Source organism: Gymnogyps californianus, chromosome 27 (assembly GCF_018139145.2).
Source record: "Gymnogyps californianus isolate 813 chromosome 27, ASM1813914v2, whole genome shotgun sequence".
Taxonomy (NCBI): Eukaryota; Metazoa; Chordata; class Aves; order Accipitriformes; family Cathartidae; genus Gymnogyps; species Gymnogyps californianus.
The window spans coordinates 7,494,723-7,520,245 of NC_059497.1; the positions used below are offsets into that span (position 1 = coordinate 7,494,723).

The 25,523-nt window shown below is 51.4% G+C and overlaps 2 protein-coding genes across 3 annotated transcripts in view; both read right to left on the reverse strand.

The window, feature by feature from the left end:
- The window catches only part of CACNA1S (calcium voltage-gated channel subunit alpha1 S), a 49,241-nt gene extending 35,946 nt beyond the window's left edge, over positions 1-13,295 (reverse strand). For both annotated transcript variants that reach the window (XM_050911592.1, XM_050911591.1), the window contains exons 1-2: positions 13,135-13,295; positions 8,240-8,345 (exon numbers count right to left, since the gene is read on the reverse strand). In XM_050911592.1, the coding sequence (XP_050767549.1) occupies positions 8,240-8,345; positions 13,135-13,295 (267 nt within the window). The remainder of the gene's footprint in view (positions 1-8,239; positions 8,346-13,134) is intronic.
- A 4,488-nt stretch (positions 13,296-17,783) lies between these two features.
- LOC127026293 (lysozyme C-like) lies at positions 17,784-20,164 on the reverse strand. Its single transcript, XM_050911466.1, has 4 exons — positions 20,011-20,164; positions 19,507-19,665; positions 19,188-19,266; positions 17,784-18,785 (listed from the first exon to the last, which is right to left on the reverse strand). The coding sequence occupies exons 1-4, from the start codon at positions 20,162-20,164 to the stop codon at positions 18,725-18,727; spliced, it is 453 nt and encodes a 150-aa protein (XP_050767423.1). The 3' UTR covers positions 17,784-18,724.
- Between the last annotated feature and the right edge of the window lie 5,359 nt (positions 20,165-25,523).

A 25,523-nucleotide genomic window follows, 5' to 3' on the forward strand; every position in this document is an offset into this window, starting at 1 on the left:
TCGGCAGCCGCAGGGCCCAGAATAGCTCGTCTTTCCCCAGAGTGCGGCCAAGAGCTGCCTGTGCCCACCTGGTTCTGCCTGTCACTGTGATCGCTGCCCTTGCTGCTGATGGCCCTTTCCAGACTGGGATTAAAATCCCTCCGAAGCAGCCAGATGGATGGGGCTATTTATATTTCTGGTTTTCCATGGCCCCTCTCCTCCATCTGCACCCCATGAAGGGCAAGGAGCATCCCTGCTTGGGCTCTGCAGGGAATTGCACCCAGAAAGGCAGAAATATCTCTCTGAGACCAAACTGGGAGCGGGTCTCCACTGGAGAAGGCTGCAGTGCTGCGAGCACACCTTCCTCCCAGGGTCCCTCTGGCTTGCCAAATGGAAAATGCTGTCCATTTAAGAAATCAGGGCCAGGGCTCAGACAGAAGCATTGCTTGCTCAATTACCACATCCAAAAGCAGTGGCCATGCCAAACGTCCCTGTATGACTGTCACCCATGCAAGTGCCAGTTGCTTGTTGGATCTGAGGGCAGCAACGCTAAGAGCAGAGACCTAAGCATTGTGATTATTGGTGTTATCAGGGCTCTGTCTTCAAGGTTTTAGCTAAGGCAACTCAATGCCACCCACCTCCCCCCCTTATCAGTGACAGATCCCACCTAGTCTGTCCCCAAAAGCCTGTCGTTGCAATCCCAGACATGTAAACACAACAATCGTGAGGATCATTTCAGGTACGGAGGGACTGCAGAGCCGCACCAGCTGCCAGTAGTGTGGTGGGGTATCTCCCCTGCTGTAAATGGAGGACAAACAGGGAAGCCTACTGCAAGCTACAGCAGCCCTGCAGCTGCCAAGGCCCAGGCTGGTGAGTGTCAGGATCCAACCTAGAGCCCCAGCATTGCAAAAGCTAATTCCTTGCCCTGCTTCATCCAGCAGGACAGAATCAGGCTCCAGGGTCTCTGACTAGCAGCAATCTCCCTCTAAAAACCCCTTGCCCAGAATCAAAAGGTGACTTGCTATTCCTCGGAGGTCCCTTTGAGAAGCCCAAACCAGATGAATAGTGCTTTGGCCAACTCCAACAGTATTTGCCCACCATGTACAGCCAGTGAACAGCAAGGTTCAAACCTGGGCCAAGCGAGAGCCAGCAGGCAGCCCCCTGCAACCTGGCTACGTTCCCTCCATCCTGGGAGAGGCAGTAATTGCAAATTTCCTTACAGTACCAGCTCACTGTTGCGCTTTGCAGACCCAGCCACACACACAGAGCTGGATCATCCTGATGTGTCCTGCTGGTGTAACCCCTCTAGTACAAGGAAGAGTCTTTGCATGGCCAGTATGAAGGTTCTATGCAGTGATCCACCAGTGCTGGCTGGAGGGATCCCCCATCACCTGTCCTACAGCTGCGGGTCCAGCTCCCCCAGCTTATCTGGCTGTAACCTGTGGGCAAGTGCTGATGTTAGCAAAGCAAGAGGAGCCAGACCCTGACTATGAAGACATCTCACAAGCATCTTTGTCAGTGGGCTGAGGTGGTGTAGCCTTTCAGTGGGGCAGGTCATGGCAAACTCTCTCTGGATTCTCCAAGTGGTAGGTGTAGCTGCAGGACACATACTGGCAATGAAACTCATGTGGCCACAAAGCAATGCCCTGAGCCAGGGCAAACTTACTGTTGCCTCCAGATACCAGTAGAAAGAAGCTAAGGGATATTTTGTCCTGGCAGACTTTATACCAGGTCAAGCACCGCATGTCCTGCACCTGGTGCAGACCCCACTTCGTGTGCCCGGGCTGATTTGAGAAGAAATCAGTCATGCACTTCCCCCAGCTCTGGTGCTGCCCATGTTGCAGGTCAGCATGGAGACTGTGCACTCATGACCCAAGTGGCCACCCTGTGCCTGTGCCATGAGGGAGACACGGCAGACCCTGCAAGCCAGGCACACACCGTGTACAGGCACAACTCCACTGATTTCATTGAAGTCCTGGCCAGTTCCTAGCAGCTGAGGACCCACTCTGTGCCACTGCCACCCACCGTCCCCTCATCACCCCCGGAATTCAGAGCTGGCTACCCATGGTGGGAGGCTGCTTAGGGAAGGGTGGCAGGGCTGCCTGGCAGAGCTGGGATTGGGTGTATGAAGAGCCCAGCCTTCAAAAAGCCACTATAAAAGATGCAGGTCTTTATAACACACTGGGCTGCTACACACACACATGCTTCAACCATGTTAGGGGACACAGAGTAACCTGACCTCTGGGTGCTCACTGAGCTGCAGGAATAACAGCGTGCACCACGCCGATGCAATGCAACATGACACAGCTCCAGCCTGCTCAGCAATGTCAGCTACCAGCCTCCACAGCCACACAGGGCTCTCCGGAATGAGCCACAGCTCTATGTCCCCAGTGTCACCTCGCAGGGAATAGCAGGAGCAGGGCTTGGATAAAGTGTCGCAGCTGGCCAAAGTGGGGGATAGGTGGTGAGAGGACAGTGTGACCATAATACAGTCAGATAGCTACCCTTGCTTCCCAGCAGAAGACAGCTGCGTGCAGCAGGACTCACAGCACTCACACTCCTCCCTGACCCCTCCAAACTGTCCCCAGCCTCCTGCCCTCCTCTGTGCCCTCTGTTCCTGCTCCTGCACCATCAGCCCCTGCACCTCCCCTAGAGCCTCTCAGTCCCAGTCAAACCCTGCTCCCCTTTCCCCCTGCAGCTCCAGTCCCCATCACCTCACATCGCCCTTTGCTGCTAGGCTGAGGGGTGGCCCTTGCCATGGCTGAGGCAGTTCTCACAGATCACAGGAGGTCTCCCCATAAAAATGTTTTTTGCACGTGCACCAATGGGTTGACCAGGATGCATGCATGGACTGCCTGCACCAGGACATGCAGGGCAGGTAGCTGTGCTGCCAAAGTCTTTCATAAGGGCTTTTTAAACATAAAACACCCATAAGGGTGTTCTCCAGAGGCTTGCAGCAACCATGCTTTGCAAAACTGAATAGCTCTGTGTCTTTCTCCCCTTCCCCTGAATGTAGATGAGACAAGCCCTGCAGATGTGAGAGGGAGAAGGGGACAGGACAGCTAATGAATGTATGGGAACACAGTTACAGCAATCTCATAGGCTCCCCTTCCTTTGGAAATCAAGATAAAAATGAGGGCTGGAGCACAGGAAGGCTCCTTTGAGTACGTGGTGGGAAACCCTGGTACCTGGCACGGAAAGGGCACAGTGGAAGGCAGGCAGGCCCCTCAGGGCTGCTGCGAACCATGTCCAGGAAGAGACATTGAAAGAAACATTTCTGCTTCTCACAGTGGCCTCTCTCATAGCACGGGGAGCACGTGGGATGAGGAGATGTGCAGGAAAGAATTTGGGAGAGTTTTTGAATGATTTGCACAATTTTTTTAGAGCAGGTGGTTGCACTAGATGATCTCCAGAGGTCCCTCCACCCTCAGCTGCTTTGTGATGCTGTGATTTTCCTGCCATATCCCCCAGCCACAGCTCCTCCTTTCCCATAAACAAGTGACAGACCTGGGCTTGACAAACCCCAGGGCTGCAAAGACAGGAACCAAAAAAGCAAAAAACCTCTCCAGCAGCTATGCAAGCATGTAGGCCAGGCCCTACAACGAGTTGTTCCCCATTGCGTCTCCCTTACTCGCTGTCCACACCTCCTCATTGCTCCATGTCCATTCCCTGTCACACCAGCTGCCCCATGTCTGGTCAGGTGTCTGTGGGACACCTTGGTGGCATTCCTGAGGGTTGTCCCTGGACTAGATGCCCTAGGTCTGCTTGATTTGAAAAGGCTTTGCTGGGTGCTACCACCTCAACCAGCAAAACCATGGACAGGAGAATGATTTGGACACAGTATGGACAAGGGCTCAGCTGACACCTGTCAGACCCAGAGTGTGGAGAGCCCAACTAGAGGAAGAAAAATCCAGAGGAGATGCAGCTAATGCGCCGTTCTCCAGGGCTGGGTGCAGTCGGTCAGCAAGGTCCCTTCAGAGGAAGCCTTGCTGTAGAACTGGGGACCATGGGGCATCCTGCTCAATGGAGCAGGCTTTGGAAGCTGCTGTATTTTTACTGCCATTCAGGACAAGTGGTCAGCTCTCCTGGCCAAACTGGAGAGTGAGAGCTGTGCGCCAGCAATGGGCAGCAAAAGTCACAGCTGGGATCTGTGCAAAGGGGAGGTGAAATCCTCTCGCCAGGTCTGTCCACGGGGGAAAGAGCTTGAAAGAGGGCAACCTCATGACGGCAGGGCTGTATATGAAAAGGCTCCTGGGGTGGCCGAGCACCCATGAGCAGGGCCAGGAAGGGACAGCAACAGGGAGATCAGAGGGGCCTGGCTCAGCTGCCTACCCAAAACCCCAGGTTGAGCCACAGAGGCTGCCAGGCTTGCCAAGCCACAAGCTGGGCAAGGTGCCGGCCCTTGACAGTGGCCCCAGCCCAGAGTAAAGGGGAGGACTGAGGCAGGGGAAACTCATACAGCTGCATCTTTATGTGCATCCCTCAAGATGCTGGGTGAAAGAGCAACAGTAGTTTCTGAAGTCCCACGTACTGAGTCTGTACACGGAGATATGCAGGCGTGTGGTCTATTCTCACAGCTATTAGAGGACTCCAGGAGATCAAGGGTGACCCCAGGCTCTAGGAAAGCCACATGTAATCAGGACTTCCCTGCAGTTAGTATCCCATGCCAGCCTCAAGGGACAGACACCTGACAGCAAGTACTTGCACTTCAAAACCCACACTGGACCAGCAATTTCTGCTCAAGGACTGCTAGACACGAGTCAGCTACCCAAACACAGCTGTTTGCAGTGCTACTGGAGATGCCCTGGGCTACACAAGACCGTCCTGGGGTGGCAGATGTTACACAGGACCCACAAGCAAGTCATACCCCTCCAGAGCAGCAGATGGAGGTCTGGGACACCCGCAACAGCATCAAATGCCCATATTCCTGTAACTGAATTGTGCCTGGGGCTGTGTTCAGGCTTTAAAACACAGGGGTCGCCTGACCCCCGTGGCTGAGATACAACCCAATGCAACCCAAAATGGCAGGATTTTCAGAAGCATACTCCTTTATGTTAAACATCTGTTCTACCTAAACATAAAGCCATTATCTGTGATACTAAGAGTGCCTACACATAGGCCATTACCTGTGTTATTAAGAGTGTCTTCTGGTGAGAGCCACTCACCAGGCCCCATGTTCTACCTGATACGCTTACAAAGCACATGGGACTCAGCCCAGCTGCTTTTGGATGCTCTGAAAGGGTGGCCTGCCTCTGAGCAGTCACCCTTGGGTCCCATTAGTGGGGAAAAATAAGTACTTTAGTGTGTGCAGCATGTCAAACACCACCCACCAGAACTGCAGGAGGAGACCAACTGCCCTAGGAGACAAACCCTACTCTAAATTTGCCTTTATTTCTCCATTGACCATAAACAGAGTCCAGGCAGCCAGCTCACATGCAGACATCTGTATTTTCTTGGGTGAATCCCCTTGAATAACCTGCCTTGCTAAACACATTTCTGAACTTGCTTGCTCCTGGAGCAAGACTTCTAGTGAAAGACAAAGAGCACAATTTGGAGATCACTGACAATTTTGGAAACTGAAGTCCAAGTGAAAATAAATGCTGTGAATTTTTGATCGAGTTGAAAAGTCAAAATCATTTCATCAGGGTCGAAGAAAATATTTTGATTTCATTAGAATTAGACAAAATTAGACTAAAACAGCGTTACAAAAAAAATCTTCTGGATCAGAAGAAATCTAATCTAAAAAGAATAATAATGAAATATGTTGAAATTAAACAACTGTATTTCTTCCAGGATAAAGCGAAACACATTCATAGATTTACAGGTTATTAAATATACTTTTTTCACCCCCCAAAATGAGTTCTGGTTAACAAAGCTTTCATGAGACTAACTCTAAATCTAGTGTAAACTCTGTGTGCAAATCTTCCCTGGGTGGTCCTGGAAAGACAGAGTCACAAGCTTGGCTGCTCTCCAGGGTTTTCAACCTTGCAGGAAGAAAGTGGCAGCAGAGGTCTCCCAGGAGAACCTCCCTTCCCGAGACTCTCCTTGCTGGAGACCCTGAGCTTTAGAGCAGAGTGGCTTTCACTGCATTAAGTGCCTGGGATGCAGGAGGCTTCTCTGAAGGAAGCTCGGGCTGGACAGGCTCCTGCACACCTATTAGCGGTGAGCTCTGATGAGAGTGAGCCTCGATCCTGCCTCCACAAATAACATGGGGCAATGTCCTCACTGCTCTGACTCAGTTTCCCCTCACACGTTTTGCCTCCTCAACAATTTCAAGCTCTTTAGATAAACTCAATCTTCTCTGGAGAGGACTGGGCAATGAAGAGAGGCAATTAAAAAAGCGACAGGGAGAGATTAAATGCACTGCAGCATCTCTCTGCTGCAGGAAGAAATGCCTCCAACAAGCCTTTGTTGGACTACCTGCAGGCCTCGTGCAGAGCACAGCCCGATACTCGAGGTGATGGGGGTCTGGCTCAGCTCTTAGCTGGGATTGCTCCTACAAAGCCACCAGAACATGATGACAAAGGGACATGCAGAGCAGGGATGAAAGAACAGAAGCCTGGGGCTGCCAGGCTCCTGATACAGAGGGCTGTTGGCATGACAACAGGCTGAAAAATCCCCCAATAGGATATAGCATAAGTAATCTAATATACAATAAATATAAAAGGATGAAATTTCATTTATACATGACATTACTCAGTACACACCTGCCTGCCTCCCATTAATGAGAAAGGCTGTTGGTCCTTCTTGGGCAGCATCAGTCCCTGCCCAGGAGCACTGCGAGGCAGGTTGCTGCCAGGTTGTCCCCCCGTCATGCCACAGCCACATGCTGCTGGGTTTTCTCCAGCTTTGCCCTTGCAGGTGTCCTGGTCTCAGCCAAATCCCAAACCCACTCCCAGCGGGAAGCCCCCATCCCCGCTGTCCCCACCTCCTGCTTTCCATGCTCAACCTGCCCCAGTTTTGCTTTGCCTCTTTAATCTCTCAGCTGAGATAACTGCACCTTTCAAATCCTATTATGCCCCCTCAGCCAGGGAAGAAACCAAAACCAGCGTCTTGAGCTTAACTCTGCCCTGAGCTCGCAGGTGTTAGAGAAGCTGGTCAGACAGCGCACCGGGAGGCTGAATGAACACCCCAGGAATTAACTCTCTGTGGGTACTTTTAATTCCCCTCCTCTGTTGACCTATCTTGGTTTTATTTTTAAAAGATGTAATAACACAATGCCAATAGTGACCCCTTTTCTTCTTTTTCTGAGGAAATGAGAAGTAAACACTATCTTCACTGCCACTAAAAGCCTGTTGAGAGGGAAAGAGACAAAAGCAGTTCAAGAAACTAAAAATTGCACAAGTAAAACCTTACTTTGTACTTTCTATCTCAGATTTTTTGACTGCTTTAATATTTTTCCCTCCAGAGTCTCTAAGGAACAGGCAAAAAACAAGAAAGGTGCTTTTTTAAGTCACAAGTTGCCAGCAATACCTGCACACAACACACCCCACCCCAACACTGAGGAGTCCTGAAATTAGCAGAAGAGAACATTTCATTAAAAAGGGTGTATTTAGATGCTTTGATTCAATCACCAAACAGACTCTCAATGGAAATCAATGTGGATTGAACCACAGTGGGGATCTGTAGAGGGGAAAGGGGTGGCAAACTAAAAATAGTGCAAACTATTGATTTGGATCACATCAAAACATCTTATTCCAGGCGAAATGGAGTGACTGGGAAAAAAAAAAATGGAATAACTGATTGGAAAGGAGCAACGTCTCTGCTTAACAGAGATGGGTTTTTTCCCCTCTTAAATAAGAAGTACCAAAATTAAAATACAGTTTTGAAATGAAAGGTCAGAAAATTTTATTCCAAAAATGCTGAAACAAAACATTTCAGCCTTTCTGGAACAGGATGTTTCCTTTTGGAAGTGTCACGATAAAAAATTGAGGGAATTTGTTCTTTTTTTGGCATCAATTCTTCCTTCCTGTGTACTTCACACACCAATCTGCTGCCTTCGATCTCAACCTAGGGGTGGTTTCAGCCCCACTGAAAAACCGTTTTGCAGTGGTTTCTCCACCACTCTGCCTCCCTCTGACTTTGCAGCATCTCTCACTGGACCAACGACACCTGACTGCACCCCACATGGCAGCAGCAGATGCCCCCACTACAGGTATTACCATCTTGCACCCATGCACACTGAGCGACCAGCTCCACAGAGCCCTCAGAGCCGAGCACCCGGCTGTGCAGCAGGACGGTGGGGAGGGCTGTGCCTTACCAGGCTGGAGTTGGCAACATTGGTGTCATCCTCAGGCATCGGCAGGTAGATGGCCAGTGCAACACAGTTGGCAAAGATGGTCAGGAGGATGATGATCTCGAAGGGTCTGAGAGGAAGCGTTAAGGAGTGGAGACAGGAACGAAAAAGCAGGTACAGCCCTGCCCCTGCCTTGTCCTGTCTGGGTATGTGTGGGGAAACCCCACTGGCTATGGGGAAACAACCTCGCACTCCCAGAGCACCAGAGAGAGCAGTCAGACTTCACCCTCTGCACATCCTCAGTTGCTGCCCATTTCTTGGGTCCCCGGGGAGGGAGGGAATGGACCAGGATGAGATGCAGGGCCTGGACACTCAGCACATGGCTGCTGGAGAGGGGCAGCTTTGGCACAGGACATATGGGGAGGGGGCACAAATTAAAAGGCTAGAGTGGAGGAATAACAAAGGGATGAGAGAGCTGGTAGTTTCCCCCTCCTCATCTTTCAGAGAATCATCCTGAAGGGTCAGGACCCTCTTGCGTAATGTAGGCACTTAACCAAAGCATCACCCTTCGGAGTATGCTGGCCCTGGCTCCCTCTGTACTCACCATCCATGAGGGAGACGCTGTTGAGCAGCAGATCTCAAGTGGGCCGTGTCTCCCTCACTAGAAGGTATCTAGGGGCAAGACAGCTCAGCCAGGGTCTCCTCTAGCAGAATGTCCAACTGCTAACGTCCCCGGGTGTCCTACAGCCTCAGTGCCCCAGTGCAGGCAGTGCTCCTGTGACTGTCCCCAGGAGCGCCACAGGCTGCAAGTAACCAGAGTGCTCAGCCTGAGCTCTGTCCCACTCCCTAGAAGGTGGAAATGTGCTGTTTGGGCCCTATGACACCTCTGAACAAGTGGGGTGACTTGCTATTTTCCCCTGAAGGCCCTAGGACAGGCTCTTGGTCACTCCCAGGCTCCTGCTGCTGTCACTGCTCTGCTGGGCCACTGAAACCTCATGGTCAAGCTTCAGCTATCATGTTCCTGAAGCCCCAAAAGAGCTTACACTCCAGCCCCAGGACCTCATCCACGGCCAGGCTCTCACCCCAGGGACCCCACTCTCTGTTCCTCCCAGCGTGGTCTAAACCTCTTACCCTGTGGTACCCTGAGAGTGCAGAAGACATCTGGTCAGAAGAAGCCAGCCATCATCTTTTGCTGCCCCTATGCTGGTCACATCCAGGGCCTGCTGCAACTCTGAAGTGCTTGTGCCCAGCAACTGCACCATGCAGCTATGCACATACCTAAAAGCAAAGGGGTCTTTTCCACTCATCTAGTGGCCTTGTGCTGCCAGAAGACAGCTGGGTACAGCATGACACAAAAAACTCCAAGAAACATTTTTGGTCACAATGCTAATCTCAAAGTTTCCTGGCCAATAATGTTTCTTGACGAGTACATCTCAGTTGCCCCTGATCCATTTGCCTTGCCTGTACCCCTGGAAGCCACTGAAACTAAAAGCAGATGGAGGAAATGAAAATGTTGGTCTAGCTGCCCACTGGGCCAGACCCACCTACAGTGTAAATCAACAAATAGTGACGTAAATCAGCACACTCCCCTCCAGCCCCTTTCTCTTCTCCATTGTCCGACCAGCCAACATCCACACTTACGACCACAGCCAGCAGCTACCCCCTTAAACTGTTTTGAGATCTCTCATCCCCATCCCCACCTGTAACTACCAACCTGCCATCACGGGCGAACTGGTAAATCTCACCCAGCAGGTACAGAGGTTCCAGTACAAGACAGGATTTCCCAGCATCCCCATGTCACTTTGGGTAGACCTTCCAAAGGAGAACAGCTCCCAGGAACACACTCTGTGGGAACACCTACAGCTCAGCCATGCAAACTGATGCCACTACAGAGCCCAGCACAGCCCTCAAAACTCAGTACCCCAGCAGAGAGACCCTGCAGCCATACTGACATTTCCCTACACCATGGTTAATCAACTAATTAGCTCAGCTTTCCAGACAGTTATGCTGAGGCCTGCCTTGGGCTGCGGTGGCCCTACCACTGTCCATTCCAGCATCATGGGGCAAGGGGCACCTAGGGAGCATTCTCTCCACATTGACCTGCTGAGCTGGCTGAGTGCTGTCAGTTGTGTCCTATGCTCATCACAGGTTATTTTGCCTTTTCTGGACCCTTCTATCCATTAACTTGATGACACTTTAAAAACTAAAGTCAGCTGGAAAAGCTGTTCCTCTCTGTGTTCCAGGTAATGGGGCAGAGCCCAGGGGTTAGAGGCTTCCCTGCCTGCTCTGACAGGGTGAGATGAGTAGCCCTCCTTGAAGGATGACCTGGAGCTGGAATCAGCTTGCTGCTTGTGAGTCTGTGAGTTTGGCACTATTATTAGGTAGAAATGCAGTGGGACAGATTGAACCAAAAAAGAAGCATGTAGTGTCACTGGGCACGGTGTCTCTGCCCCTTGCCACTGAGCCAGAGCCTCAACATCCTCCTCATGTCCTTGTCCTGCAATCCCACTTCTTGCTCTCCAGCAGCCTCCTGCCACACAGCATCCAAAGGTCCCAACATCTGCCTTGCAGCAGGAATTAGGCCCTTAGTGCCTTGCAGCTCTGTGGTCCTCCAGGGTCCCTAGACTCCTCACCCATCTGCCTTGAAGTCCTCCTGGCTGCAAAACGACCTGGAATAGCAGGGTGACACCACAAAGCCAGACATGTCCCAACAACCATCAACTTGCTGGGCTAGCTGTTGAGCACACAATACCCAGCAATTTGCAGAGTACCCAGATTCCCTTGTGCTAACAAATGTGGTTTTTGAGATGTGAGCAAATTTCAGCATAAAAACCCCTCTGCTTCAAGCCAGCCTGACTTTCACCCACCCTAGGCTGAGTGCAGTGATACTCCCCACTCACCAACTGCCTGGAAAAGACCCCGTCCCACTCCTGTGGCTCAGCTTTGTGCTCTGACAGCAGAAGCTATACAGCAGAGATGGGCCCAAGGAACAGGAATATGTACTGCCATACTGAACCCAGATGCCAGGTATCCCCACAGAAAATGGTCACAGCTAATCTCCCCTTGGCAGCTTGTCTGGCCCTGAAGACCATAACAACTCACAGGAACTGGAACGACCCTGTCATGCCTTGCAAACCCTGATCCGTGAACGAGGGCAGCCAGGTGCATTGGGGTATAAATACAGCCAGGTGCAAGAGAGGTGCTGGAGAAACCCAATGCCCTGGATCATTTGTCCTGCACAGGTCAGAACCACCTGCACCTGCAACCTTCCTGGTGGGACACCCACCTCTCCCCTCCACACTCCCCTTCCAGGGCACCAATGTGGGAAAGACCCCAACTGTGCTACGCGCTCTCTCTGGCATGCGTTGGCCCAGGAGGAGGAATGTGTTTGAGCATGTTGGAAGATGTAAGTCCTATTTCCAGCTCTTCCCCTGCCACTAGGGTGTATGCACAAGTTTCTTCCATACTCAGTGCCTATTTAAGACACAGTTCCCTTCCATGTGCTTGTAAAACAACCCAGTCCTCATGCCAGAGAAGCAGAAACAGAGAATTCCCCAATTTTAGCTCTGTTCCCTCTCCTCGAAGGACAGAGAGCCCCTTTGCAGAGAAGGAACAAGGGCTCAAAATCCATGGCCAGCACAGCACCACCAGAGGTGTGAGCATGCCCTGAGTGCCTGCAAACGGGCACCCTGGGCTTTGAACAAGATGGCATCTCCGGCAGTGTTGAGGCATGGTTTTGGTGTCCCTGCGGCACTACATATACAGCAACACAGCCAGCGTAAGGTGACCAAGCCACCTCCAAGAGGAGCAAAGCCTGGCCAGGTCTGGGATGATCCTGCCAAGGCCAGGAACATGCAAATATGTTCAGCAACTGAAACGAGAAAAGTTGGGGTGGAAGAACTAGATTTGCTGGAAACATCCCCAATTTCCATCATTTTTCCTTGAGCCCAAATGTTTTGCTGAAGCCAAAGTGAAATGTTTCATCTCCCATCCTCTTCCCTTCCATAAAGTACAGATGAACAAAGCAATATCCAATGGCCTAAAATAGTTCCTGGATGGGTGGCAGAAACATGACGTTTTGGTATTTCCGAGCTATAACGCCCCAGTGAAAAGATGGCCAATCAAAGATCAACCACCCAAAACCCATCCCTAAATTAAGCCAGATACTGCCCCTCTGAACAGTATCACTCACAAAAGCCTTCACCTGTGGCAGCAGTGCCGGGGAGGGATGGGAAAGGGGGGCTGAGAGGACAATGGTGTCGGCAAGGATTTGGGGGATGCTGGCCAGCCCCCACAGCCAGGGCAGGGAGCAGCTGCGGGATCAGGCAAGCAGTGACACACACACAGAGCCATCCCAAGCAGCTCGCCATGGTCTCGCTACCCACCCCCAAACCTCTCCCCTGGGGCAGCCTGTTGTCCCCAGCTCCATCCTCAGCTCCTGCTCCCCGAGCCTGGCCCTCCTCCTCTGCCTGGCCCCATCCCCACCCCAGGATGGGCACTGTGCCCCCTCCTCACACACCAAACCCTCTCCCCTCCCAGCGGGCTGTCCCCTGCTTCTCCCCAGCACACCTTGTCAGCACAAAACGTGTTCACTCCCACAAGTCCCTTGCCACCCAGGCTGTCCCTGCCTGTCCCCGCACCACCCTACCGAAGGTCCCTGTGGCGTGACCCACTTCTCAGCCCCAGCTTCCCCCACAAGCCTATTCATGTCCCCAGTTTGCACAGCCATTGCCTTTGCCAATGCATCCTACCGGGGCTCCCTGAGTGCCTCGTTGCCTTTTACAGACCCAATGAGACAGCCAGCACAGGCTGCTCCTGCCTGCAGCCCAAGAGGTCCTGCTCCCCAGCACCCCTCCCCAGCACCCCTGCTCACAGGCACACACATGGGTGCTCCCAAGCCCACGCAGCCAGAAGGATACTTCCACTCCACGATGCTGATGCATGCCTTGCGCAGGGGGTTTTGCAGGGTTAAGCAGAACAGAGCCCTGGCTGGTCGGGGTGCTGCTGGCGGCACTGGCTTCTTGGACTTCTCCTTCTGTTGCCTCTTCTTCACGTCATCCTGGGGAGAAGCAGGCTCCATGGTGTTTCTCCCCTAGCTGTTTCTCCCCCTCCTGCCCCACGGCCAAGCCCCCCTTCCCCGGGTCCCAGCCAGCTGGAGCTCCTCTGGATCTCCCTTCTTGCTGAGCCTGTCTCCTCCGCGCACCGGAGGAGGCGGTGGGGGAGTGGGGGCTGGAGCCTGCACTCGCATGTACAAACACACAAAGCATGAGTTTAAATTTAGATCCCGGCCTGGCTCCCGGGTGCTGTCACAGCTCCTGAGGCAGCAAAAGGGCCCCTGCAGCTGTTGCTTCTTTACCCAGTGCATCGGGAGGCAGGCGAGTGCTTCGCATGCCACTGACCCAGGCTGGGGGTGCAAACAGGCTGCCCAGCGATGAAAAGAAAGGCTGCCAAAGAAAAGTGCCTTTGTCCCAGGTCAGCTCTTTCCCCAGCTCACCCAGTCTCCTTTGCCTGAACTGGGAAGCTGGGCTGCCTGGGGCAACACGTGAAGCCCCATTTACTGAATCACATTATTCAGGGTGAGATGGAGAACCGGACTCTGGCCAGTTCCCAAAGAAGGTTACCCCACAAACTGATCAATCTCCTCTCTCTGCGGGATTTCACCTTCATTTGATGCAAACTGTTCAGTTGAACCCTGGACCCTGTGATCCTGGGGCTGTAGGGCCTCTGGGGCTGGGTCCATCTCACTGACAGGGTCTTTGACCCCAGCCTCAGAGCTCCAGGGAATCACAGTGAGTCCAAAAAGTGCTCTGGCTTGCTTTTCTGGAGGGGCAGAGGAAACCCTTGGCTGGCACCAGTCACTCACTCAACCCCTTGCTCAGCCTCACCTCCCCAGTCCTGCTTGCGGGGTATGGAGGATGCCTGGGGATGCAGGAACCCAACAAGCCTAGGCTGGATTGTGTCCTGGCAAGTTCAGCTGGGCTTGGGAAAGCCCAACTGGATGAATGGTATGAACAGTTATGGTAACTCCTGAGCTGGAAGGCAGGCAGGGAGAGAGGCAGGTTATCAGCACCTCTTCACAGCAGGGGAAACTGAGGCACCAGGAAGGGTTGCTCTTGGGGTTCTCCTGGGGTTTCCTGGACTGAGTCAGCAAAATAATTGCAGGAATCTTATTAGTTACAGTTATGTCCCACGCCAAATGGTATCCCTGTCTCACAGAGATGTTACAGTCTAATGTGACTGACTAGCTGTGCCCCAGTCAACCCCATGCATCCCAGGAAGCTGCTCTACCCACTGCACACTGCCTTGCTCAAAGCTTCCTCTCCTTTGCTTTGCAGGGTCATTCCACTGTGGAGGGAAACGACTTCGCAGCTGTGCAGCAGGCTGTATTGAGGGCCAGGAGGGCCACAGTGCTGAGGGAACTGATCACTCCCTGCCCATGGCAGGGAGATAGCACGGGAGAGCAGCTCCTGCAGCTGCTCCAGCCAGTTTTGATGCACTTTGGAGGAGGGGGCCCTCAATTATAAAGGGTTAAATTAGTAACCTGCCCCCTCCTACACCACTCTGCCGCATTTCATGCAAATCAGAGTCAAATCATTCCTGCTGAGGGCTCCAGCCCTGTCTCCGTGTGAGGCAGGCCCACGCATGTTCCCATTTCTCATTTAGTCTTCCCTCTTCCCCCTAAACCGTAGTGAAAGCCAGGAGCCATATTTCTGCTGCTGCCTGTGCAGGAGAACCTGTCCCAGGGACAGCAAGGATGTGGGGCCCATCTAGCGGTGAGCCTGAGAAGAAACATCTGCCCTTTGACTCACCCTGGAAAAGTCTCAGAGGAAAAGGGCAGGGTGAATGAGTTAGGGCTGCACAGCCTGGTGCAGGCAGGGGCCTGTGGAGAGGACACTCAAGGCCTCTCTGATCCCCTCTACACCCCTTTGCTCACACACTCTGCGTGCAGCTGCTGGCAACTGCTCGCCACCTTGCTGTGCTCTGTATTTTGCACAGGGCTGTGCTGGCAACCATCAACCTGACGTGGGTTTAACAAAACACGCTGCAGCGCTCTGCTCAATGGCAATGTTCCTACCTGCCTGGCAGAGAAAGACTCCTTCCTCGTGAAACCTCTTCACATCCATCCTCATCTTCCTTGCACACTTCGTGGGCTTTCATGTTCATCTCCTGCTCCATCACTGCACAAAGAGAAGGCCTTAGGAAGGGCCCCAGACGCAGTGGGCCCATGACAGAGGCCTGCCACACTAGCTGGGCTTCTCCTGCCCCTGTGAAAAGCAGGGATGGAAACGCTGCCTGCACTGCCCATTCTCCAGCAGTGGCCACACCAACGAACACCTCACACCTCCTGGCACGCACAGACGTGTGTTCATGCACCTCCCGAAAGCTTCCCCTTTCCCCAGCCCAGGCACCTCCCCGCTTCGCCGCCCGGCTCCCGCAGGACCTTGCCCTGCCTGTCCCTCGGGGCTGCCTGAGCCGGACAGACAGATGGCAGCAGGCAGCCCGTCCCACTCCGGGCCCACCACGGTCTCTTCCTCCCACACGCGCCAGCCAAAGGCCGCGACTGCCCACGGGAACCTTCAGCTGGAGCTGGAGTCCCGGCAGCGGCTCCTCCCGTGCCGTTGGTGCCCGGGGCAGGACGAGCCAGCCTAGGGCCACCGGCCGGGGCCCCGGGGCGGCCGGACCGGAGCTACCCCTGGCCTGGGCTCTCTCCTCAGCGGCCCCGCGGAGCCGAGCCGAGCCGATCCCAGCCGAGCCGATCCCAGCCGAGGCGAGGCGAGCCGATCCCAGCCGAGGCGAGGCGAGCCGATCCCAGCCGAGGCGAGGCGAGCCGATCCCAGCCGAGGCGAGGCGAGGCGAGGCGAGCCGAGGCGATCCCAGCCGATCCCAGCCGAGGCGAGGCGATCCCAGCCGATCCCAGCCGATCCCAGCCGAGGCGAGGCGAGCCGAGCCGAGCCGAGCCGCCAGCGGGAAGGGGCGGCCGCCCCGAGCTCGACCCCGCTCGCGCCCCTCGGCCAACCCCGCTCCCGGCTCCGGCCCCGGCCCCACCCCCGCTCCCGCCCCCGACTCCGCCCCCGCCCGCTCCCGCTCTCGGCCCCGGCCCCGCTCCCTCCCGGCCCCGCTCCCTGCCCCGCCCCCGGCTCCGCCCCCGCCCTCTCCCGGCCCCGCCCCCACCCCCGCCCCCGCCCACTCCGGCCCCGCTCCCGGCGCCGGCCCGCTCCCGCTCCCGCCCCGGCCCCACCCCCGCTCCCGGCCCCACCCCCTCTCCCGCCCCCGGCTCCGCCCCCTCCCGCTCCCCCTCCCGCTCCCGCTCCCGGCCCCGCCCCCGCCTCCGCCCCCGCCCGCTCCCGGCCCCGCTCCCGGCATCGCGGCTGCGCCGGGAGCTGCTGCGGTGCCAGGCGGACACATCCCTGGAGAGCCCCCGGCCCGCCCCGGGAGCGGGAGCAGCGCTCCGGGCCACCTTTGGGATGGGGGGGCCCCCCGACGCCATGGGGGCAGGTGGCTGCTGGAAGGACCACGGGAGTTCGCGAGGTGGCGTGGGGGCAGCCGAGACCCGCGCGGACACACGCGCGTGTGCGTGTAAGTGTGCGTGTGAGCGAGGGGGTCTCTGTCAGCAGGGAGTGGGATGTGGCCTCGGGGGCTGGTGTATCCAGGTGCCAGCAACTGGGGAGACTGGGTGGGATCTGGGGGCAGCTACCGGGCAGACAAGGGGCTCTGACCCAGCTGCTGGAGGGAGCTGCATTGCTCACCTGTGTCTGTGTACATATATATACATATATGTGTGTATATATATATTTTTTTTCCACTCAAGGACTAAGGGACCTTCATTCTGATCAGCCAGAGAGGGGAACAGGATGAGGCCACTCGTGCTGTTTGTGTTTTTGTGAGTGCTGAGTGTGTGGCCAGTCATATACATATGTGTATATACATGTGTATATATACAGATATACATATGTATATGTATATATAGATGTGTTGGTGTCAGTGTGTGTGGGCGTGTGCGTATGTGTGTGCCTACTGGGAACCCATGCTCAGCCTTGCTCCTGGTTGGACCTAGGGTTATGGAGCTGCGGCAGGATTCAGCAGCCCCTAGCAGCGACATGTTGCATTTGCATGGAGTTTACTTCCACAAGCCCTGATCTTTTCTTGTTGAGTATGTCCTTGGAGATGCACACATGGTCTTAATTTTTAGGTAGACAGAAAGCATCCCTTTACCAGGGTTGAACCCACAAGCAAAAACCCCAGATAAGAAGGTTTGTTCAAATCCCCAAATAGGTGAAAAGTACCTGCACTGAAGACAATGACAAGGTAAGGCTTTGACTCAAGTTTTTTTTGAGTTTTCTCAAAAACCTCATGGATGCCAGCATGTAAAATAGGTCTTGAGTTACTTAATGAGAGAATGAAGTCTCCTGGGTCATGGGAAGGGAAAGAGCCACTGTCTGCCCTGTAGCTGGGAAGAGGGTCTTCTGGCAAGGCTACTTTGAGCATTTTTTTTTTTTTTTTTTTAGATTCAGCCATCTAAATAAACATGCCTTTCATAGTTGGTTTATACATTCACATAAGACAAGAGTTAAAGCATCCCTTTATTGCATAAACATAAAAGCAGTCACTGCTCACCAAGCAGCAGAACAAAGCATATGAAGAAGCAGACATGTTTTCAGTGTTGTCACCTTCCATTTGTGCAGTTTCTGGATTCAGCCTTCATTTGGAAAAAGGACTCGTGACCTAAATGGCAAAATATTTCCCTTTCCTAATTGGCTTTCCAACCCATTATTTCCTCACAGAAATGCTGCCTGCATCTTTCCTAGACTGTGTTTGATCTAATACCTCAAAGGATAAGAAAAGCCATATTCAGCCAGGCCAGATGTCCATACACTTCAGTGCCCTGTCTCTCACACCAGCCAGGAGCAGACGCTCGGATAAATTTAAGGAGCAAGGTCATGTTTCAGCATAGTTGTCTCTCTGTGTCAGCTAACTGTACTACCCAGCTCAGTCCGTGACTGTGTCCTAGTTATAAGGCAGCTGCAATTATGCAGGTCTTATAACTAATATAGCATTCATTAATTTTCGTATTTTCTACACTCAGATAAGAAAGAACAAAAGAATGAAAGAAGGTAAGGGAGGGAGGGAGGGAGGATGGGAGGAAGGGAGAGGTCAAGGAGAAGAGAGAAAGAGACAAAAAGAGAGAGAAACCCTAAACTTCGGTAAGCCCTGTTAGTCAGGACAACAAAATCTTGAGACAGAATTATGCAAGTAAATGGCTGAAACTCCACCTGTAATGCCCTTCTGCTAAGCTTTGTTTCTACTAAGCCATCAGCCTTTAAGTTCTTTACTTGCATTGCAGTAGCGCAAAGTCCTCATAGTGTTAACAATAGCCAGCACACTTTCTACCTTCATAATATGTTGCTTTTAATTCCCCACACCCATCTATTTTCCCTGGCCTCCACGCCATACACCCTCACTCTTCACCACTGGTGATCCTGAGAAAACAGTTGCTGCTTGTGGAGTGAATTAGCAACCCTTGACATAGGAACTCAGGTTTTTGCCCTTGCAATTGTTTCTCCAGCCGTACCTGGAAAAGAATTACATGATGTATGATGAGGAGTTGGATAATGATTGAATTGGTTATAAAACCAAACTTGGTTAGTCTTTGAGAGTCTTGGGTGAAGAAAGCTGGCCATGAAAGATATGAATCAATGAAAATTGTGATGAGCTCAATCTAGGGAGCTGGGGGAAGGGAAGGAAACAAAAGGGGGAGCTCTGGGAGGGGAGGGAAATTTAGGGAGTTAGAGCAGGTGCTGGGAGCCAGGACTCCTCAGTCCTCCTTTCAGCTCTAGGAGAAGGAATGTGCTAAACTTTACCAAATACAGCTTCTCACCCATTGTCGTCCCCCCCCGCTCCCCCAGTCAACAGCAGGATTTTCTTTTGTCTCCTCTGCCCACTCTTCCCTAGTGCCCACTGCAAATATCCTTACCAGGGACTGAGGCCATTAGCCTCTTGAGCAATCTTCTTGGCACACTGAATATCATCCTCAATATTATCATCTTGAAATTCTGTAGAGAAGGGAGAAAAGGTCAGTATGAAGGAAAGAGGGATAGAGGGAGAGCAGGGATAGATGGGCAGAGGGAAAGGTGTTCATCAGGAAGGGTGGGTGGGATACTGAGGAGATGGATGAATAGAAGGACACATGGAGAGAAATGCCCAGAGCAGCTTCTAGGCAGATGTCACAGACAGATCAGGGTGCTTTCATAGAGTGGACAAAGAAAGGCTCTTTGTTCTCTCCCACCACTTACTTGAGCAACTGATATGGCAGACATTCTTGGATCCACGGGTCTTGCCATCCTCACACCAGTACTGACTGTTGATCTGAAAGATCCCATAGTCCCTGCTTGCACCATTGTTATGAAACGCTTTAGTGTTGTAACTGCTCTCATGTTTTACCAGGCAGATCCCTGCAGGAGGAAGAGAGAGCCCAGAGGAGGAACATCAAGGTATGCTCAGGGTAAATAAGAGGAAAGAGATGAAGGGATCAAGGATGAATGAAGAGCTGGAGAAGTAATTAAACTGGTGATATTGTAAGTCTGAGAATTGGGTGGATAAACGCTTGGAAGGATAAAGCTCTGGATGGGTATTTGTTGTGTAAGCAATAGAAGGAGGAAAGTAAGGGGATGAGGAAGAGAGATGACAAAGTCAAAGGAATGGAGGGACAGAATAGTACTGCTGGAAGATTACAAAGAAGCTGAGAGGCACAAGGGTGGTATAGGCAGAGAGGTGCAGTGGGAGCTCATTATACTCACAGTCAGCTACAGTTTTGCCCACAAAGCCCTCAAAGCCATGCTGACGTAGGATCTTCACCAAGTCACATTGGGGGATGACTTTTCCCTGGGTGCCTGGCAGAGCCAGGCCAAGGAAGACAAGAAGAAAGCCAAAGAAGAGCATTGACTTTCTCATAATGCAGTCCACAGCAAGGAAGTGCCAAAGCGACTTGAGCTGTCTGTCTGTCAGGACTGCCTTCAATGCTAGCCTTTTATTCCTGCTCCCAGGAGCAGGACCAACTGGCTAGCCAAGCATGTCTGGGAAGTGTGGGAGGCCTTTACAGTAACAAGCTAATAAGGAAGTGGGCCAAAAGCCAAAGACAATTCCTGGAGGATGCCAGTACCTATTTCACCAGCTCTGCAGGGCTGGGGCACGTGCATGCCACAGACAATCCAATAATCCCTAGTTCAATATTCCAAAGGCCAGAAGTCAGGGACAGAGCTGCTCCAGGAAAGAAATTTAGGGATAGCATTGAGATTATGGTTATGGTTGCCACAGGAGTTGAGCTCCTATTTACCTGTGAGTAAAGGCTGGGAAAACCCCAAGAGTCACATTTACAATAATGTAAAAGACTGAGTTTACAATTAAATTATAGTTACCTGTGGGTTAGGACCAGCCTTAGGTTTAGTCTATTGATGCAATGTAGAATTGTCCTAAGATTTGAGGGTAGGGTTGCTATAGGGACCATTTTTGGGTATCGCAAGAATGGAGGTCACCCCAGGTTGCTCTAAGTGAGGCTACGCATGCATTAATTTTAGGATACTGTAGTTACCAAATCTTGAGGCAATCACCAACTTGGTGGTTGGGGTTATGGACACTTCATGGATCAAAGGCTGTAGTTACCTTGTGTGAGTGTCACGGTTTAACCACAGTAGGCTGCTAAGTCACTCGATCTCTCCCCCCCGGTGGGATGAGGGAGAGAATCAGAAGAGTGAAAGTGAGAAAACTTGTGGGTTGAGATAAAGACAGTTCAATAGGTAAAGCAAAAGCTGTGCTTACAAGCAAAGCAAAATAAAGAATTAATACACTACTTCCCATCGGCAGGCATGTGTTCAGCCATCTCCAGGAAAGCAGGGCTTCATCACACATAACGGTTACTTGGGAAGGCAAATGCCATCACTCCAAATGTCCCCCCCTTCCTTCTTCTTCGCCCAGCTTTTATTGCTGAGCATGATGTCATATGGTATGGAATATCCCGTTGGTCAGTTGGGGTCAGCTGTCCCGGCTGTGTCCCCTCCCAACTTCTTCTGCACCCCCACCCTACTTGCTGATGGGGTGGTGTGAGAAGCAGAAAAGGCCTTGACGCTGTGCAAGCACTGCTCAACAATAACAAAAACATCCCTGTGTTATCAACACTGTTTTCAGCACAAATCCAAAACACAGCCCCATACAAGCTACTATGAAGAAACTTAACTCTATCCCAGCCAAAACCAGTAGAGTGGCTTACTGTTACCCTGGGGCTGGGAATGATGTTGTCCTAGAGGCTAGGCTAGGATGGAGGCTTCTCAAGGGCCACATTTCAAGGTATACTCAGTGGCATTGAGACTGGTAAAAAAGACTTTATGTTTGGTAAGTGAGCTTAGAGCTTACTAGAGCACACTAGTAGTTTACAAGGCAGGACTGGGAGCCATTCTGGCCCATGTTTGTTCCCACTGTGGGAAGTAGCAGTTCTGGGGTTCTGACTTTCAGATACCTACTAAATTAGTCATATACAGCTTTTAAAGACATTAGCACTCTGGTTCACACACCATTCACATCTCCAATGGCAGACACGTGGACACAGCAAAATGTCAAAGTGCCAGAACACCTCTATTTGCAGATGCCTCAAAAGAAACTGTAATTTTTACTGAAATCTCATACTGCCAGTGGTGTCTATTATTAAATGACATGAGACACTTTCCAAAGTGGCTAGTGACTGTAGATGCCTCATTCTGGAGGTGTCTTCTTTCCTAATCTTTTATGCAGCGTGACTTATCAAAAACGGCTAAATGTGTCAATCTGAAAACCCACCCTTTGTCAGCTTCTTCATGAAGGAAGCAATACCTCTGGCCAAGCTTAACCTAGAGACATCCTGCTGTCAAAAGCAGCTGTCAGGCGGTGCAGGACACATTCTCATGGTGGTAAAAGAGCTTCCTCCTGCGCATGATTGCATTGCCTATTTGCTTCCTTTTTGGACAGAATCCTAGTCCCACAGATGTTCCTGGTAAATGTGGAGGGGAAGAGGACAAATCTTCTAGCTGACTGGGGGTGGCCTTCCAGGTCAGTTCCTGACTGGTACTGGGCCATGGCTCATCTGAACCTAAAGAAGTCCAAAGACGGCACAGAGAGGAGGAAACGACCAAAAGATGAGTCTGTGCATCCCAGAGCACCTCCCTTGCAGACAGGGAGGTGCGAAGACAATGTCGGGTAAGAATTTATTTAGGTATTGGGAATTGTGTCAGGGAACAAGCGTACAAGAATTAACATGATTATTAGGATAATTGTGACAGAACGTCTCCTTCATATGAGCAGGTGCGAAACACAGATTGTGTTTATGTCCCCAGCAAAAGCTGAGAAGCAAGGATAATGCATTAGAGAGTTTGGCAGGTTACAATTCTGTTTATTTCTGTGTGTGAGAAGGTGATGAGAAAGTACAGTTCCAACTGTCAACTTCCTGAGCTTTTGACCACCAAGGCAGGGATCCAAAGGTCCCATTGCAGTCACTTCTGTGAGACCCAGTGCCATTTGCATTGAAAAGCAAACTTCCCATTGGGGTAGAGATATGGAGAGAGTCAGGGTAGGATTCAGTTACCAAAAGGCATGTGTCAAGTGTCTTTTGAGATGTCCTAGGTATCTGAAAGTGGCCTCAAGTCACTGATTCAGATATACATGCATTTCCTCTAAGTACTGTTTCATATCTGACAGATCCACACAGATGTTTCAGATATCCTGAGCTGTCTCAAATGGCACTAGATGTCAATGTGTAGGCAATGAACCTTCCCTAAATGCCCTGCCTCCAAGGCCCTGTCAGTCTAATCTGTAACAGCATCCCACTTCTGCTCCAGACCTGGGAAATCCAAGGTTTAGCTCTCCCTGCTTGTGGTGGGTTAGCCTGGCTAATGGCCAAACTCTCACCCAGCTGCTCACTTACTGACCTTCTCAGTGGAACAGGGGAGACAATAGGAAGAGTGGCAACAAGAAAGCTCATGGGTTTGTTGTAAATAGGTTCTAAATAGTTGCAAAAGAATTTTAGATATAGATTAACCAAGTATGCAGGAGTTACGCCATTTCTACACCTGCGTCCTTGAAGAATATCAGAAACTGGTGAGAACAGACAAAGAAGGCAGAAGCTGTGACAAACTGCTTACCAAGTACAAGCAGGCCTACATACCAAAGATTAGCAAGTCTGCATACCGAAACAATACGTGCTAAAAGGGCAAGATGTTCCTCAGTATCAGTATTGTACCCCCTGGCTCTGCTGACTGAATTACAAAACAAACTGCACGATATGAGCCAACTCATAGCCGTATAAGGAGAGAAACTCGAGTTCATCACTTGAGAAACCACCAGAGACCACTAGAGACCCCCCCAAGACCTCTGTGGACGCCCCTAAGAGACCCAGGACCCATGTGTAAAGACTATGCAGATATTATAATTAGTTCTGGGAAATGTAGTGAATATGTATGATCATTCTGGGAAATATAGTACATATGTATATTGAAGAACCATATAAGGGGTGGCTGATGCAATATGCAGTGTGCATGTTAGGTGGAGCAATCCCCCATGCACCCAGCATCGAATAAAGTAATGCCTGCTCTTTAAGACAGTCTGTGTTAAAGAGTTTGATTCCCGAATTTCGGTGACAGGTTGAGATAAAGACAGGGAGGTTGCTTACCAATCATCGTTGTGGGCAGAACAGACAACTAGAGGAAATTTAGCTTTATTTATTTATTTCTTCAGCCCTTTCCCAGACTCAACTTCATTCCTTCACTGCTGATACCTCTAGCCCTCCTGAGCAGCACAGGAAGGATAGGGGGATTACACTTGGTACATAGTGGTTCCTCTCTGCTGCTCCTTCCTCCTCACACTTTTCCTCTGCTCTGGCAGGGGCTGTACTCAGGCTGCAAGAGTATCTGCTCCACCATGAGGTACCTCCTCCTCCCCTTTCTTCTCTGACCTTGGTGTTTCTCCTGTTTTTTCTCAGTCTTTTTTTTTTCTCTCCTCCTCTCCCTGTGTGGCATTTTCTACCTTTTCTCAAATATGTTATCACAGAGGTGCCACCAGCTTTGCTGACGGGCTCAGCTTTGGCCAGCCCATTACTTTGGGTCCATCTTGGAGCTGGCTAGAACCAGCTATCCCCAACACAGGGGCAGCCCCTGGCCTCTTCTCACAGAAAATGGCCTGCAGCCCCTCCTGCCAACACCTTGCCATGTTGTCGTGGTTTAACCCCAGCCATCAACTCAGCACCACGCAGCCACTCGCTCACTCCCCCCACCCAGTGGGATGAGGGAGCGTCCTGATTTCGGCTGGGATAGAGTTAATTTTCTTCTTAGTAACTGGTAAAGTGCTGTGTTTTGGATTTAGTGTGAGAATAATGTTGATAACACGTTTATGTTTTAGTTGTTGCTAAGTAGCCCTTATCTTAAGTCAAGAATTTTTCAGTTTCCCATGCTCTGCCAGCAAGCAGGTGTGCAAGAAACTGGGAGGGAGCACAGCCAGGACAGCTGACCCGAACTAGCCAAACAGATATTCCATACCATGGAACGTCATGCCCAATATATAAACTGGGGGGGGTTGGCTGGGAGGGGCGGATCGCTGCTGGGGCGTCGGTCAGCGGGCGGTGAGCAATTGCATTGTGCATCACTTGTCTTTTCTTGGGTTTTATTTCTTTTTTGTTGTTGTTGTTATATTCCTTTTCATTACTAGTATTATTATTATTATTATATTTCATTATTATTATTGTTAGTATTATATTTAACTTTAGTTATTAAACTGTTCTTATCTCAACCCACAAGTTTTACTTTTTTCCCCAATCCTCCTCCCCATCCCACTGGGAGGGGGGAGCGGCTGCGTGGTGCTTAGCTGCTGGCTGGGGTTAAACCACGACAGGGAGAGAATCGAAAAAAAATATAAACTTGTGGGTTGAGATAAAGATAGTTTGATAGGACAGAAAGGAAGAAAAATAATAATAATAATAAAATGACAATAATACTAAAAGAATTAGAATATACAAAACAAGTGATGCACAATGCAATTGCTCACCACTCGCCGACAAATGACCAGTCAGTTCCCGAGCAGCAATCTGCCCCTCCTGGCCGACTCCCCCCAGTTTATATACTGGGCATGACGTCATATGGTATGGAATATCCCTTTGGCCAGTTTGGGTCAGCTGTCCTGGCGGTGTCCCCTCCCAACTTCTTGTGCCCCTCCAGCCTTCTTGCTGGCTGGGCATGAGAAGCTGAAAAATCCTTGACTTAGTATAAACACTGCTTAGCAACAACTAAAAACATCAGTG

Excerpts from the sequence above, each read along its gene's own strand:
- LOC127026293 (XM_050911466.1), bottom strand. The coding sequence starts at position 20,164 with ATGAGAAAGTCAATGCTCTTCTTTGGCTTTCTTCTTGTCTTCCTTGGC. Across the intron at positions 19,267-19,506 it reads CTGCCATATCAGTTGCTCAA|AATTTCAAGATGATAATATT; the intron begins GTAAGTGGTGGG and ends CCTTCTCTACAG. Across the intron at positions 18,786-19,187 it reads GCTAATGGCCTCAGTCCCTG|GTACGGCTGGAGAAACAATT; the intron begins GTAAGGATATTT and ends ATTCTTTTCCAG.